The 18,306-nt window shown below is 33.0% G+C and overlaps 2 protein-coding genes across 3 annotated transcripts in view; one reads left to right on the top strand and one right to left on the bottom strand.

Moving 5' to 3' along the window:
* Nucleotides 1-4,844: 4,844 nt before the first annotated feature.
* Nucleotides 4,845-11,697, bottom strand: LOC132734902 (NADH dehydrogenase [ubiquinone] 1 alpha subcomplex subunit 8-like). Its single transcript, XM_060721773.1, has 3 exons — nucleotides 11,509-11,697; nucleotides 8,693-8,868; nucleotides 4,845-5,102 (listed from the first exon to the last, which is right to left on the bottom strand). Exons 1-3 carry the CDS (start codon nucleotides 11,635-11,637, stop codon nucleotides 4,892-4,894), a joined length of 516 nt encoding a protein of 171 aa, XP_060577756.1. The 5' UTR covers nucleotides 11,638-11,697; the 3' UTR covers nucleotides 4,845-4,891.
* A 2,709-nt stretch (nucleotides 11,698-14,406) lies between these two features.
* LOC132734910 (transient receptor potential cation channel subfamily M member-like 2) overlaps nucleotides 14,407-18,306 on the top strand; it is a 62,837-nt gene continuing 58,937 nt past the window's right edge. The window contains exon 1 of one of the 2 annotated variants that reach the window (XM_060721791.1): nucleotides 14,407-14,559. The gene's annotated coding sequence lies outside the window, so the exon portion shown is untranslated. Of the gene's footprint in view, nucleotides 14,622-18,306 lie in introns of both variants that reach the window. The other variant, XM_060721792.1, reaches the window with a different exon arrangement.

The following is an 18,306-nucleotide window of genomic DNA, read 5'->3' as shown; positions in this document are numbered from 1 at the left end:
AATCTTGTATACGTAAACTACAGTTATATTTGACTACATATACTGCAACTGTCAAAAGAGAAGAAAAACTAAAAGAGAAAATGGGAAAAGAATTTAAGAATATGCTTAATTCAGGTAAAGACACTCTTACAAGTCTGTGACACATAATTTGCTGGATTTTTTGTTTGATGGTGAAAGAAGATGTACAACTGTTGTCTGATATGGGTGAATTACTTTAAAAAGTAATGCTTTAATTCAAGCATTTTTTGCCAAATTTGTGCATAGATATAGCATTACTGTATTTTGAATATTAAAGCATTCAGTTAAGAGCTCTGCTAAAAATTGGGGCAACATTATAAAGCCCAAAAGCAAATAAAAGACAAAATCGCTGACAAAAAATGCCTTCAGTGTAAATCCTTTGAGTTATCTTTGAGAAAACTCGCTGTGAAAGTTATTTTTGGGGAAACCAATAATTTTATAGAAAATTTGCTTTAAAAGGGGCATAACTCTTTCAATAATATTTTGATTGCACCGAAAATCAAACTTGTCTTTTAATATGCTTACTGGCATGCCAAATATAAACTTAGTCAAAAGCTATCATGTGGAAACAAATAATTTTACAGAAAATTTGGTAAAACAGTGTATACATGTATAATAAATAGAAAATTCAAGTTTATAAATACAGGATTATTAACCAGGTTTTCAATTTTGAAAATCCTGGTTATTAGATTGGGGTATGGCGGGCGGATGGGCGGATGGGCGGCTGGGCGGATGGGCGGGCGTCAAACGAAATTGTGTCCGCTCTGTAACTCTTCAACCCTTTGAAGAATTTTGATGAAACTTCAGACAAATGTTTACCACATCAAGATGACGTGCAGAACGCATGTTCCGCATGGCTGGCTCCAAGGGCAAGGTCACAGTGACATTAACATTGAAAATCCTGTCCGCTCTGTAACTCTTCAACCCTTTGAAGAATTTTGATGAAACTTCAGACAAATGTTTACCACATCAAGATGACGTGCAGAACGCATGTTCCGCATGGCTGGCTCCAAGGTCAAGGTCACAGTGACATTAACATTGAAAATCCTGTCCGCTCTGTAACTCTTCAACCCTTTGAAGAATTTTGATGAAACTTCAGACAAATGTTTACCACATCAAGATGACGTGCAGAACGCATGTTCCGCATGGCTGGCTCCAAGGTCAAGGTCACAGTGACATTAACATTGAAAATCCTGTTTACATGATTTTAACTTGATTTGGCAGTCAAAGGTCATATCATCTTTGGAGGTAATTTAAAAAAGATATGATATATTATTTCATGTCTACTTTGTAACTTGTTTTTCATTATACAGAATTATCAATATAATTATAGTGAACAAATTCTTCTGTGCTGAACTCGTCCTACATTTCTCAACGGATTTTGTTCAAACTTTCACAGAAGCTTTGTCATCAAGCACCCTGGCACATATTGTCGGGGTTTTGTGATTGGATAGTTTTTGACCTAATTATGGCCCTTTGTTTTTTTCCTTATACATAATATTATAGTGAACACTTCTTCAGTGGCAATTCCTCCTACATTATTCATGTTTTACATTGCACATAGTTACATTGTTTGTTGCTTGTATTTGTATTTCAAATACAACATATTTATCTACAATGGTGATAATTGAAAACCTGGTTTCATGGCATTGCCATGTTTCTTGTTTTCATCTTGTGGTATGAAAATGATCAAATATTAGTATTTGCCACTCATGAAATATTTATTTTCTATCTACTAGATGATATAAATTGTGTTCATAAAAAAAAGTGTTCATAAACATTTTTTTTTGGATTGTGTTATAAAGGTTATGTGAAGGCATCAGGTGCCCTTCTGTGCATTATTTCAAGCACAACTGAGCACCCAAGTAGAACCATCGATGTTCCATAAGTTAACTGGATACCTCACTTGAAAGAATTCAAGGTCCATGATGCCATTAAAACCCACAGCAGCAAGGAGCTAGTGATTTGAGGTCAACAACCTTAACCACATGGCCCAACACTTTAATTACAATCAATTACAATCATTATTTATATTTTAAAGTTTTGCAATCTCCAATAATAACTTTGTATGAAATCAGTATAATTACTTTAGTGAAATTTTACTGAAATAATATTTGCCATGAGAAGGTATATCAACAAACCTTAGTGACACTCGTATACAGTGCAGGTATATGTAATAAAACTTTATTTTCATCTATTTTAGGTGAGGTACACAGTCTACAGAGTCAATGTCGGAAGATTATTGTTTTACAATTGATGAAATGTTCATATTTTTCAAAGAAATCAGTTTATAAACTACATGCCCCAAAACTGATACTCAATTATCTGTTGTTTAAAGAAGACGTGCAATTTTCAGACGCTGTTTTGAAAGCTTTTGAGATGATCGAGAAAGAAGAAAAAGATCTCAACAAACTTTTTAACGATATGAAAGTGTGATTTGTGTAACGACTATATGTATTGATTAAAACGAAAATCTGCAGAAGTTGAAAAAATTTACTTTAAGATCAGTCTTCGATGTTAGAATCTTAAATAGGGAGTACTTGTGGGCATTTCTAGGTAAAAAGAGCTTTAAAAAAACAATATCTAAATTTGCAGAAGTAAATGATTTACTTTTAGACCAGTATTCAATGTAAGGTCTAAAATGGAATTACTAATTGTGGACGTTTCTTAATGACGTGCTGTAAAAAAATGCTGTGGATTTTATTACATTCTCAAAACTTCAGCTTTGTATTTCCTTTAAACAATTGTTCGCATAATAAATGTTTGAAATTTTTAAGATAAGGTAAGTTTTTAATTTCACAATAAAGAAGTTCCAGGTTCTTATGTATATCTATTATGATTTTCTAGGAAATTTCTGTGTTTTGACATTAAAAATAAAATTTATGTACCGTTCATCACAGTTAAGTAATTTTTTGGCCCACTTTTCAGTTCAGCATTGAAAAGCAATAATATAAATATTTTAGAACACAAATTGTAAGGGGGGTATACTTGTTTGAGACTGTGCAGCCATCTGGTTGTCAGGCTGTCAGTGCTTCTCTTAATTCATATTATTAATTGATGTACAGCTGTACATGTACTTTATTTATACTTGGATTAAACATTTAATTTGAGAAATTCACATATAACATTGACCTTTGCAGGGCCAATTTTAACTTATGCAAAATATCTATGCTATAGGATCTTGTGAACCAGATAATTGCATGGAATCGAATTCTTTAACAAATTTGGAAGCCCTTCACCCAAGGAACAATCCTGACAAGTTTGGTTTAAATTGGACTAGTGGTTTTTCACAAGAAGATTTTTTAAGTTCACTATATTACACACTAAACACTTAAGCATTTGCGATGCAGTGGCATATAGCAATTCACATGTGTAACACATGTGAATTGCTATATGCCACTGCATCACAAATGCTGCAGCATAAAAAAAATCTGGCAAAAACTATATTACTTCACTGTTAAGTATTGATATGTAATCAATATAAAAGCACTGTGCATTATACATGTAGTTTTCCACAAGGTCTAAATATCATTCTAAATGTGTGCATAAACTAATTGATCCTCGTGGTTTGGTCAGTTTTGACCTCAGGAACATAATATATTATATATAAACTTGTAGATAGGGCTGTCATTAAATAACCCTGTAGATATTAAACAGTTGATTTAATACTGATTCTAAAATTAGAATATTGATACAATTTAAAACCCATGTCTTGTAAAAATATTTCACTCTTTGTCAGCATAACATTGTACATGCCAAATCTCTCAACTCTTGGCATTGTAATTTCTCAAAAGAAGTAGACTGCATTAAACATTTTACTTTTGTAAAAGACCACAAGCTGATGCTTCATGCCAAATGAAGGACCAGGACGGACATCCGTATCTCCTGCAGCAGCTGTGGATATTTCATTGGGGGTGGCTGTGTAAAACCTTGCTGTCACAGTATGCACACTGTTAGCATGGAAACCTATTTTCTTTTTAGTGACCTTGACCCTAGGGGACCCTATAGCAATCCAAAGTGAGGTCTATGCACAAGCTTGCCATATACCATAGTTTGATTACAATATTTCATTCCTAATGATAAAAAAATAAATTTCTGCAAATTAGTCAGTTTTGATTTTAGAAATTTCAGTTTGATTAGGATTTTTTTTTGAAGAAGAAGAAAACAGTTTTTATGCGAAACAAAGCAGTAATTAAAGTTTTGCAATTGGGAACAAGTCTGATAATCTGACCCATGGTGACACTAAGAAATGCTTGCTAGTTATGGATCAGAATCACCTGTTCGACCTCTATCCGAGCACCTGTCGTCATACACCAATCTAATAACAAGCTTTTTCAAAATTGAAAACCTGATTGATTTACAAAGGCCATATATATAAGTTCAAATTCGTATTCGTATATATATAAGTTCAATGCAGACCAAGTAAAATACCAGAAATTGCTTACAGGGTAATTAACAAGTTACATTAGGATGAATAAAATAAACAACTTCTTCCATTTATAAATATTTTATAATCAATAAAAAACCTTGTAAGTTTATAATATAGCACATGTTTTTTCAAATAACTTGATAACTTTTAACTAAATACAGCACACTTTTTCTCAATTGTTGAAATCTCTTTTAATCTTGTAAAAACCTGAAAAATATCATTATGTAACTTGTTTGCTAAATGTTAAAATTTTGAAAACATGTGAAAGCACTTTTGACATTCAATCAAATACATGTAAGTATAAATGTACATATTTAAGATCATAACAAAAACAATCAAACACCCTACACGGCCATAATTCTTTGCATCCTGAAATACGTGTATTGTTTCTTTACTCAAATATTATTTCTTTTCAGAAATACAGTTTCGAAATTGTCCAAGAAATTATTTAGAAAAGCCGTAGCGTCTGTAGTGTGGATTACTAGGTTCTCTGTTAAGATCTGGATCTGCTAACGGGGCAGGTAATTCTGGCTCTTCAGGTTTCGGTCTATTCGTTTTATGTAGGCGAATCTTCATAAAGTGCATTATATCGGGTCTAGTTAGTCCTATTTGCTCCTCCACACAATTGTCAAATATGGTCTGATATTTCCTACAACTGAATAGAAAAAAGAACAACAAATTAACTATTAATAACCTGATGGATTTCTTACACTCGCTTTCCATGGCTATCTATTTTAGATGAAATTATCAAGTTAGTCGATCAACAGTGTATAGCTGGTCTGACTACATAGAAATGCAGGCCAGCCTAGCTCTATACCAGTGACGAAAGGCTAATCTGGCTTTCTGTCCAGCTGGTTAAAGCTACATGCCTCCAGCCAAAATATTTCAAGAAAATCAACCTTGACAAAAAGTGTACCAAGATGTTAAGAAAAGTAAAAACATTAACAATTCAAGAAATAATTTAACATGTTACATGGTATTAATGACTGATTTTGCAGTATTAACCACCATGTTACTACTTCCTTGCAGAACTTTTTGCATACATGTATTTTGACCATTTTTTGGTCATTGTCATAGATTTTAAAAGCTGTTTTTATGCGTAAATTTCTTTGTTCATATGACAATCTTTTATTCTTTAAAACATTTTTAGCATGAATCTGGAGGCATTTTTTGAGTCAAGTAAACACCTCTGTTGAGAACATTGCAAAAATGTTAATTGTTACAAAAAATGAGACTAAAAATATCCTAAGATAATTAAATACATGTTTAATGTATTCATTACTTAGTTGTAGTTATATTTATATATTGCATGACTAAAAGAAAATCCAAAAATATCAACACAGACTTGTTTCTAAAGATTATCAAAAATCTGCACAAATACCTTACATTGGTCATAATATTTAGCATCAAAAGAGTTATTAATCTAGAAATGTGTCCCCATGACACTACATTCCACTGTTATGTCTGTCTACAGATACATGTTTTCATATTTCTTGTCCAACTTTTTACCTCTGCAGGTGACCTTTACCTTATGACCTGAATTTTTGCACAAAACACTGCTTCACAATTTCATTTGTTAAATGTTTGGTTTTACAGCACAACAACACAGCACAGGCTATATGGCAACAAAAAAGGAAAGATGATTTTGTTTAACCTCGGTTGTTACAAACAGAGTTCAAAACAACCTGACCTGCTGGAGCTAAGAGATGCATATGCTCCAGTTATTCTATCCCATTTAGTCGCCTTTTACAATCACACAATGATAATTACTGATAAATGGTTGCTGCGATTCTTTTGCCTCAACCATTGAACCCAACCTCTCAGCCACAAGGGGCTTCTTTCACAATGGTGAAAATTGTGCAGAGTTACATTAAAATTCTTGTAGAAGTTTTTCTCCTAACAAGCATTTTCTTTTAAGACTACTTTTATATGCGCAACACTTTTTCTGTGATGACGTCTAACTTCTTATCAATTTAATACTTAATATATAAGAAGATACATGAATGGCTCAGACATAGTCTGCACCTTGCATACAATGACCTTGAAAAAAATGATTATGCTGTTAACACTCATGATTGTGATTTTGAACATTTTTGATACAGTATAATTCCTCCATTTGAGACTATATATATTTTTTATCTGACTTTTAACCTTAGAGACCTGAATATGCAAGTAATATTCCTCCTATAACAAAGGTGAAAATTTGTGCCAATGTGTATTATAATCCCTCAATAATTGGAGGAGCTTTACTATGGACAAGTATTTTGTCTGACCTCTTACTGTGACCTGACCTTTGATCAAGAAACCTGGTTTCTGGGTGCTATTTTTCATAGCAGTAATCATTTGTATCAAATAATTTTACTATCCATGGCATCCTTGCACTTAGAACACATTTATTCTCCCTACAAATTTCGACATTTAATAATCTCTGCTGACCTTGACCTAGTATTGAGTCTTGTGAATTTTTGTAATATAATTCTTCGCATCTGATGTACTCAAATCAATTCTTCATGTAGCCGCAGATCGTTACCTTCCTGCCCTATTCTGCGGTGTCAATATCAGAATACATAAGAGTGATTATTCAATGGTTCCAAAATCAGCAGAAGAATTTAAATACTTGACCCCTTAACCTAAAAATTTGAATCTGTGCTCAAGATTAACCCATCTTTGAATATGGAGAAGCCCATTCAAAGTTCAAGGGATAACAAGAAACATGGCAATGCCATGAAACCAGGTTTTCAATTATCACCATTGTAGATAAATATGTCGTAGTTGAAATACAAATACAAGCAACAAACAATGTAAGTTAACTATGTGCAATGTAAATCATTAATAATGAATTTTCTATTTTTAGTAACTGTAATCTTGACCCTATTGGGGCCAAAAAGCCATCCCAAGTGAGGTCTTTATAAAAACTTACTTTACATCAAATTTCATAAAAATATCTTATTGTGAACTAGTTATTGACCGGAAACCTATTTTCTATTTTTGTAACAGTGACCTGACTGGAAACAGATTTTCTATTTTAAGCAACAATGACTTTGACATTACAGGACCAAAAAGCAGGCAGATGAGCTGGCAGGCATGCAACAACCTAAAGAGTTTCTGTTTTATAACTTAATAAAGTTTGTTGTGATTAAAAGGATATATTACACTAATAATTAAATTTTATGGAAAAAACATAATAAGGGCCATAATTAGGTCAAAACTTATCCAATCACAAAATCCTGACAATATGCATCAGGGCACTTGAAGGTGAAAGCTTGAACAAAATCCCTTGAGAAATGTTGAAGGAGTTGCGCAACAGAAGAAATTGTTCACTATATATTCTGTACAAAGAAAACAAAGGGCCATAATTAGGTAAAAAATTATGCAATCACAAACCCCAAAAATATGCATCAGGGCACTTGATGACAAAGCTTCTTTGATAGCTTGAACAAAATCCCTTGAGAAATGTAGGAGGAGTTGCACACAGAAGAAATTGTTCACATAAAGAAAACAAAGGGCCATAATTAGGTCAAAAATTATCCAATCACAAAACCCTAACAATATACATCAGGACACTTGATGGCAAAGCTTCTGTGAAAGTTTGAACAAAATCCTTTGAGAAATGTAGGAGAAGCTGCGCACAGAAGAAATTGTTCACTGTATATTCTATGTAAGGAAAAATAACAAAGTGCCATAATTAGGTCAATTGTTATCCAATCACAATATTCTATGTAAGGAAAAATAACAAAGTGCCATAATTAGGTCAATTGTTATCCAATCACAAAACCCTAATAATATACATCAGGGCACTTGATGACAAAGCTTCTGTGAAAGTTTGGTCAGAATCTGTTGAGAAATGTAGGAGGAATTGCACTCAGAAGAAATTGTTTACTATATATTCTATATAAGGAAAAAAACAAAGGGCCATAATTAGGTCAAATATTATCCAATCACAAAACCCTGACAATATGCGCCAGGGCACTTGATAACAAAGCTTCTGTGAAAGTTTGGTCAAAATCTTTTGAGAAATGTATGAGGAGTTGCGCACAGAAGAAATTGTTTACGCCCGCCCGTCCGTCGGCCCGCCCGCTGCCGACATACCTCAATCTAATAATCAGTTTTTTCCTTCGGAAAACCTGGTTAAAAATAGTATAAAAATACAAAAATTGCGTTGTCAAAAGTATAGAGCATCAGGTCAGAAAAACTTCAAAATCAATTAAATTAAGTAAAATCAATAAAGTGCAGTTAATTACTTACAATCTAAATTTTAATTCATGCTGCGTATCAAGACATTTCCAATAGTCAGTGAAGCTTTCTGCGCAGCTTTTCTTTACTTTCTGTAAGAACTCCATACCACAACGGGTAACCTCTTTGCCCTCATTTAAACATGGACGTGGATCTTTCCCATTCTCTGACTTACACAACATGAACTCCTGAAAACAAGAAGTAACTCATCAATGCTAAACCATCGCTGGCAACAGTTGCAATATAACTTGCATTTAAAATAAAACTTTCATTTTCAAGACTAGTATAACTTCTTTATACATGGATGGATTTTGATATAATTTACCATAAATGTTCTCCATGTTGAATTGAATTGTATCACACAAAATGAATGTCAAGGTCACAAGTGGTCTAAGGTCAAAATATTAAAATTTGTTTGTTGGCCCTGTATCTTAATCATTCTTTGAAGGATTACAAAATAATTTGGTACAATGTTCACCATAATGGGGTGGTGCGTTGCACACAAAACCCAGGCCTCTCAAAGGTCATGTTCAAACTTGGAAGTTAGCGCAAAATCTGTGTCCAAAGCGTAACTTCCGTATGAATGCATTGAGGGATTTTGATATATCTTGGGATAAATGTTCTCCATAGTGAAGCGGAGTGTTGCACAAAAAAATTCAGGTGTCTGTGTTAAAGGTAAAGGTCATACTTAGGGAAACAAGAGCACCGCAAGGCGGAGCATTCTATGCCCAAAAGTGATTTTTTTTTTAGTAAAGATGAAGCATTTGTAAGACATGGGAATTAAATAAAGTATTACCTCCTTCACAAAACAATCCTCCTTTGAAGTTTCAATATTGTGGTCCAAATGGACCTTAAGTTATGCCCCGGAAACTGTTTTCAGTTCTAAGCTAATAGTGACCTTGACCTTGTGACCCCAAAACCAATAGGGGTCTTCTACCCAATATGGACAATCATCCTATTAAGTTTGAAAACTGTGGGCCAAATGGAACTTAAGTTATGCTTCGGAAACTGATTTCAGTTTTAAGGTCATAGTGACCTTTGACCTTGTGACCCCAAAATCAATAGGGGTCTTCTACCCAATATGGACAATCATCCTATTAAGTTTGAACACTGTGGGCCAAATGGAACTTGAGTTATGCTCCGGAAACCAAATTGCTAACGGACAGACTGACTGACAGAAGTTCTAAAAGGAGAATAATAATGTGGCTACTCTATTGTTCTCTCTATTGTTCTTTTTAGCCACACAAAAGAAAATAGCCACATGAAAGCATTACGGAATGAATGACTTCAAAGAGAAAGAACAGTTACCTATTATCCCTCTAGCCACATAATTACTGTCCTGTGAGTGCAGATAGACAGACGGACAGACGCCAGGGGGTATAACATTCTTTTGGGCATATAAAAAGGTCAAATAACAAAATAAAACATTCAGTTGCTAGTATAACTTCTATATACATGGATGGATTTTAACATAACTTAAGATATAGTTAGAACAAATGTTCACCATGGTCAGTTTAGTTGTCCTGCCCAAAATGAAGGTCACAGTCACAAGAGGTCAAAGGTCAAATAAAAACATCAAAATATGGTTGTCAACACTGTAGTGTATCTTACTTAAGCTTTGAAGTATTGTGCTTAGTGGTCAGAGGATTTTTGTTATGCCCGTTTGCGCTGAGCTTGACATAATTGACAAAATAAATTGTGCACTGTTTGCATGTGCATCCAAACTTGTCCATGCCATAACTTCTTTGTGCATGGAGAAATTTTCAAATAACACAAGTTGAGTTTTTTATGTTCATATGTCATGCACATGAACCAGGTCACCGAGTCAAGGTCATCTAAGATGGTGCAATTTCAAGATTTTGCCTTGGTTATACATGTATATATTTTCCCCTTCAGAAAGCCATAGGTTGTTTTAAAATTGGGGAAAAAAATCATTCGAGTCACGAGCATGTTTCTTCATATGACATCACTCAGTACTGGTTGCTTCCAGGAAGCGGACTCAAAAGTGTTTAATATAAGTTGCAAGGACTTGTTTTGCAATCAAGCTTAAATAAATATGCTAAAACAAACTTTGATTGACTCCTAAACTCAAATTGCTGCCTCTAACAATATTGTAAAATGAAAATGTAAAAAAACATCAAGTATATCACAGGAACTTGAAATTTAATCAATAGATCACAAAATATGCGTATATTAGTGATATAGCCCTTATCTCTATTATGTTTTTTATATAGAGATAAGGGCTATATCACTAATACACGCATATTTTGTGATCTATTGATTAAATTTCAAGTTCCTGTGAGTATATATACAGAGACGAAATATATAAATCATGCTCAAAAACCACCTAATTTATGGCACAATAGCTCAGTTGGTTAGATGTAGCCCGATAGTCCACTAAGCTCAGTTGGTTAGATCACCGACTGTCACAGTCACTCCTGAGGTCGCGAGTTTGATCCTGGGAAACACCCTAGACACTTTCAGTGTTTCCCATCTACCTATAGGTGTACTGGTAAGAAATCCAGGTAATCCTAGCATGTATCAGTGCTATTCACTAGGCATGTAAATGAACCAAGGGGTCTATTCATAATTCAATAAAAGCTAGGGACTGGTTCCACATTCCCTTGTATCTCATAGCTATCTGTGAAATCTAGAGTCATGTATATGACCTCGCGAGGGGTTTGACATTAATGGAAGATAGGTAAAGAGGAATTAATTGTTACCAAATGCCCTGAACTTTTGGTGGTTCTTGAAAATATTACATTTGTCTGAAATTTCAGTTGAAATAAATTCATCCCACCCACCATGTAAAGGTAAGGTTTTCTTACTTTACTTTGATCATCACAATATTTGCCCATGTGCAAACTAGCAGCTTTCATAGCAGGAAATGTTAATTTAATTTCCTGCATCATGAGCTCATCACGAGCAGGAAGGTTGAAAGTTTCTGTAAATGGCATTTTCTCTGCAAGGAGAAAGCCAAGGGAGGCTATCGCAAAACGTCAACAATATACAGCTAAATGCCGTAAATAACGGTCGGTTAAAGTAACGGCTAAATACCGTCAGACTTTGTACGGACTTGTAGCTTTGGTAAAATTCACATTTCATCATGCGTTTCCAGCATATACCACAGTGCATTTAACAGAAAATACCTGAAATTACCCAATTTCAAACCGCGTTTTTCCATGTTAGAACATTGCCTAACATATAATTTTGAGGAAAAATTGTTGTTTTGTAGATTTTTTGATTTTTTTCATTAACCCATTACCCCTTGAGCATTTTGTGAAAATTGGCTGTTTTCATTGAAAAGTCTCCCGTTACAAGTTCAAGTTGCTATAAAACTATTAAAACTGCTTCAACACTAATCAAACTTGGCACAAATGTTAACTGGACCATTGCCTTTGTAACAACATGCTCAGTCTTAAATTTCCTGTTACCATGGCAACTAGGGGACATCTCAAAATTGCCAAAAATCACTATTTTGCGTTGATTTTTTCCATCAAAATTGATTTTAAAGTGCTGCCACTTCTCAATGGATTGAGGTAGCGTCAAAGGCTTTTCAGCATTGGTTACACGTTACCTTATGATCGACCTGGGGTCATTTTTAGCCTCTCACAAGTCCAAAATTTTCTTTGCGATGAGGGGGACTCCGCCCCCCTTCAAACCCCCAAACAGAAGGGGGCACATCCACCTTCTGGCAACCCCCTGATGTATCTTTTGAATGGGGGACGGCGCCGAAAAAGTGGTCAATTTTTTAAACAACATTTCTCAAACAAAAACAAGTGTTTGGGGGCCTAAATAAGGCATTTTTTCACCATTTGAGAAAGCAAAAGGGGGGGGGGGGTGAAAAAGCGTAGAAAGGCGTTTAGATCTGGTAATGGGTTAATCAGAGACCTAAATTACAGATAAAATATTAAACATAGCTCTTTGATAATACCACAGGTTTATATATAAATCCGTGATAATACCAATTCCTATATATAATATTAATTATATGCTAATATTATACTTTACATAAATTTGCTCCTTCTTTATCTGTACGTGTTACAGGGTTTGCAGCAATAAATAAAATATTGTTTGTTTAACCTTCCGCTACCTACCAACAAATACACAGCTACCTTTTTTTTTACTAAACATTGAAGCATAGTCTGTCAATGAGAATCGCATCTTTATCTTCATGTCTGCCTCATGCTTTTTAATTGTAAATATACCGACTGGGATATTATTATGTTGAATAAAAATTTGAAAATATGATTCTCAACTTTAGACAGATGCTCAGCATTCACAATTAGTTTTTTGAATTCGCTATAATTTTAGACAGGGAATTTTATTCTATTTTTTTTTTTTTTTTTTTTTTTGATATGATAATTTTTTTTCATCTACCAACCTACCCTACCCAAACTTGCAAATGTTGCGGGAGGGAAACAAACATAATTATAAGGCTGACCTTACCGCAGTATTTATTTTCCTCCGCCAATGGCACTATCACAGAAATGATTCACATTGAAGTTCTCAAAAACTTAAAGTTTTTTGGTATCTTGTTACAGTTTTCAAAGTAATTCTCATTTGCCATATAGTACATTGACTGTCTTTTGCATATATAGCTCTGTTGGCAATCATCGGTATTATTGTAATGAATTAGTATTTTGTATGGAAGTCAAAATACCATTTTGTTTACATTTTGCTACCTTTATGACACATTACTTACTTTCTTCAGTTGTAAACAACATCTATATGCCCTAAATCCATTATTTAAGCACACGTTTGACATTTCTAAAGAATTAAAGATCCTGCGTAACTCATTTTTATGGTTTTATATCATATATGATGCTCAAATTAAGATTTATCAATATTGTAAGTTCCAAATAGCATTATTTATAAAGATATTATACCGAATTTAACATTTCATGCAAAAAAGGAAGTAATTAGAAATTTATTTTCTATAAAGTCTAAGTCAAATGATTTCACTAAGAAATAAAAGCATATAGTTTAATGATTACATACATATAATGTGCGCAAATATTTGCAGTACATATTTTACATATTCTTCGATGTTTGAAAATTATTTTATAAGCATAATTATATACATATTTAAAATTTCACTTGAGTAAGGTATACAACCTCAATTATAACATACAGGATCTTTTAAAAACTATCTGCCCTAAATCCATTATATTAAACACATGTTTGACATTTCTAAAAAGATCCTGTAAACTCATTTTTATGGTTTTATATCATATATATATATAATGCTCAAATGAAGATGTATCAATATTGTAAGTTCCGAAAAGCATTATTTGTAAATATATTACCGAATTTACATTTCTTGTTAATAAAGAGAGGTAATTAGAAATATATTTTCTATAAAGTCTAAGTCTAATTTTTCAATAAGAAATGAATGCATATATTTTAATGATTGCATATAATGTGGACAAATATTTGCAGTGCATATTTAACATATTCTTCGATGCTTGAAAAATTGTTTTAGAAACATAATTACATATATAAAATTTCACTTAAGTGTGTATACAACCTTAATTACAACATAAAGGAACTTTAAGAAAAACGATTTATAAGGAATAATGTGCAATTCGCGGAGGAAAATAAATACAGTGTGTGTATGATTACCGGAAGTAAGAACTTCAAGTACGACAGATATTATAATGGTATATGTGTCTAACACCATCGTTGACGGTTTGTGTGCTTACCACAATGTTTCATTGAAGGAAATAAATAAGTGTTGACAAGTTTAAAAATGTGGAAAAAAACATGTACTAGTATAATGGCATCATAAAGTATTGTCTAATTCGTGGAAATATAGAATTTAAGCAGTTTCTGCTAATTGTTTTGTTTTAATGTCCGTATAATAAGAGGATTTCCATGTGAGTTGATACTTAATTGACATTAAACATTATATGTAGCTCTATGAATTGATACGGAGTGGGTGAGTGAGCATGCTATGTGATGTGTTGCATGCAAAAAAATATAATTTTATTATTGTAAAAACATAAAGTACTGCTGCAGAAAAAAAAGTTTACATATATATTATGTATAGGACATTTTTTTAAAATTGTAAGTACATTACAACCTTATAACCTTACATTATAGTTGTAAACTAGTATCTTTTAATTATAAGTAATGCAAATCTCTCATCTGAAGAGAAACTGTGATAATTTCAAGTAAAATTGTAACTATAAGTAGCGTAAACTGAAATAGGAAAGTGTTAATTTCATGTCACGGTGGCCATTTTTAAAAATGGCTGCCATGGCACCCATCTTGGCATATATAAAATGGATCTCATGCCCAAAATGTTTCTTTTGTCTTAATTATCATCTGTGCCAAGTTTGATGCTTTTCCCATTTTCTGAAGTATTTTAGCATATTTTGTTACAAATTGACTGGTCTACTTGGGTATGTGGCTGAATAGTTAAGGTCATTGACCTCAAAGTACTTGCCTCTCGCCACTGTAGGTTCGTGTCGGGTTCTACATTGTGAGAAAGCTACCAATCTAGCTTGCGAAACGTTAATGTTTCTAACTGGGAGCCTGAAATAATGTACAGAGGGGGTACCTTAGGTACTCCTCCTCCAGTAAATCTGGAAAGCGGCCATTATGACACTATACTGTGTTTGGTGTGACGTAAAACCCAACCAAAACAAAACAGTGCAACCTCTGCAGAGCAACTTCCTTTGGGAGACAAAGATTTGTGTTGTTGTTGAGATGTTGCTCTACAAACGTTTATTTTACTGTTGTTTTACTTTATAAAAATTGTTACTTTTTTGCTTTAATTTCTTTATTTTGCAAAGGATTTATTTTACACTTTACTTTTAAGTTTCATATCCACTACAATATAATAATTATATGACAAGGCTGACTCATTAACTCTACTGAGTAGCGTCAATATTTTCCGAATTAACTTCCCGTTAAACTTAGAATTTTCCTTATTTTTTCTTTATTTCCTCAAGGATTTAATTCAGACTTCCAAAAATGTTTATCAACTGTGACCTTTGTCATATGAGTATGCTAGCTCCTGCTTTTGTTGATTTATCTTCGTTTTATTATGTATTAGAAAATTGTTACTTTTTAAGGTATTATCTTTATTGTTATACTACAAGTATATGGTATCTACTCTAGACTTAAGATAATTGTTTTAGCTTTGTCACTAGTCCCATCATGCATGACAAGGTTTTTTTTTCATCTAGCATCTTTTTTTCAAAGGCTATTTCCTCTTTGAACTTATAAGTTTACTTTTAAAAGTTTTTATTTCTTTTGCTTATTTTTGTTTCTTCAGATTTTAGATTGTTTTCTTTTCCGTTAGAGCATAGATATGTCTGTTTTAAACTTTTATTGTAATGGTCATATTCATATAATGTGGTGCAAAAATATTGAACATTCTCAACAGTGATTTTTGATACTGATACAGAAATATATTTATATCATAATTTTTCCCCATAGCATGTATTTTATTAATCGAGCGTGGCTGTCTCCTCTGACAGCTCTTGTCTACATACTTCGCATTTAAGTTTGATAATGTTTTAAAGAATATTGCTATTAAGAATAGAAGATCTTTTATTTTGTTAATTAACTGCATACTTCATAGATCACATTTAATGTTTGACAATATTTTGAATAGAATTACTATAACGAATACAAGATACGAGATTGTTGAATTGTTATTATGCTGTAAGGGGCAGAACTCTTGCAAAACTGTTCAAATTTTTAATTTTTCGAAGGGAAACAACTCTTCTGGTCTTACCTGATACTTTCTAAAGGTAGATTACTCTACCTTTACATTCTTTGCAGGATATAAAATGACAAGTTAATTAAATTGTAGAAATGTACATAACAGACTTAATTATCTCATGTGAACTTGAAAATACAAGAATGTTTCGTTTGAAATAAGACTGTTGAATTATTTTATCATATGTCAAATGATTTCCACGAGTTTTTGAGAAGGCCAAGTAAAATTTATTGTTTGTTGTTTAAAGTGACATTATGCATATCCAAGTCAACAAGGGAAAGTCAAAATAAGGTAGCTTACCGTAATTCTTTTCAATTTTATAATTTACTTCACATGCTTGATAAATAAATCTCTGAACAGTCTTTTTATTTTTGAGGCAAACATACATTTTATCCTAAAGATTCTCCAATATGATTGTGTCACAGAGAGGTAACTTGGTTAGAGTCGATGACTTCTAATCCAGTTACCTCTCTGGCGTGGGTTCGATCCCCAGGAGAGGCTTTGGTTGTTTAGAGCGGGGGAAGGTAGTCTAGTACTGGTGTAACTCTCCAGGAACGTTGGTAAGGAAACTACCCGCCTATATGACTGAAATACTGTTGGGAAAAGGCGTAAAATGAAACAAACAAACAAACCATTATTACAGTCGATCATTAGAATTCAGCTCAAACTTTGACAGGGAAAAAATTAGCATAATGTAACTTTTAATCACTTAAGAGACCAACTTGGTTACATATCAGAAATGTAGAGGTTTGAGCCCTTACACGTCCATGCAATCTAACCAGGAAATTTAACAATGTGTATTTTGGCCTGGTTTAAAATCTTTTAAACTTTGAAGAAATGGACTGTCAGTGCAACTGCAAGGTCATAAAGTTGTATTTGACCATGATTGAAATCCTTAAGACTTTAAAGGAATGAGCAAAAGGCACCAGAAGCGAGGGAAGTTTTAGGTTATAATTATTGACCAAATAGTAACTTTCTGAAAACCAAAATAAAAAGGTTTTGAGGCCTAAAATAAAAGCATAGGAAGGAATGCTAAATGTGAAATGGTCAAAAAATGTAGCAAAATGTAAACAAACTAGTATAGTAGTATTTTGACTTCCATATACATTTGTAAAATGATTAATCGCTATATCTGTACTGCATCGCAAAAGGCACCAGAAGCGAGGGAAGTTTTAGGTATAATTATTGACCAAATAGTAACTTTCTGAAAACCAAAAATGAAAAGGTTTTGAGACCTAAAATTAAAGCATTTCTGGGACATTGTGGGCCTTTAATAAATGCGCTTACCAGGTAGCATTGCAATTGAAATCAATGATTAAACTTATGAAAATTATTATTGCAAACTACAATAGACATATACAATTTTTGTACTTTTTAATCAGCACTATCGAGCTTATTGTTATTTCAATAAATTCTTTTTTATGTAAGAGTTAGACGCTTATAAGAAAAATAAAACAATGATTTAAACAGCGTAAATTAAAGACGTTTATCACATAAACTGCGGCGCAGGAGTGTAATAAAGCCATTTAATAAAAACCATATTACACTAGGCGATATTACACTAGTGTAATAACACTTTGACATCACGTCATTTGCACTATAAACATAGCGTTAAAGCGCGCTAATGTTAGCGTTATACTATAGGCGCGTCAAAGTAAAATGACTCTTGTTAACATTTTACAGTTCTTATTTTATATATGTGATAAATAGAATATTATATTCGTGTAGATTCAATACTAAATTTATTGAACTCGTTGAATAAAACAATATTATGCTCGCCAGAGGCTCGCATAATATGATTTTATTCAACTCGTTCAATAAATTTAGTATTAAACCTACACTCTATTTATCACACACCCGTGCCGATTTTGCGACTCCGTAAATATGGTAT

The sequence above is a fragment of the Ruditapes philippinarum genome, unplaced genomic scaffold, assembly GCF_026571515.1.
Source record: "Ruditapes philippinarum isolate M1 unplaced genomic scaffold, ASM2657151v2 ctg1096_1_1_1_1, whole genome shotgun sequence".
Lineage (NCBI taxonomy): Eukaryota > Metazoa > Mollusca > Bivalvia > Venerida > Veneridae > Ruditapes > Ruditapes philippinarum.
The sequence above is the reverse complement of the archived record's forward strand: the minus strand, read 5'-3'. Positions and strand labels throughout refer to the sequence as shown.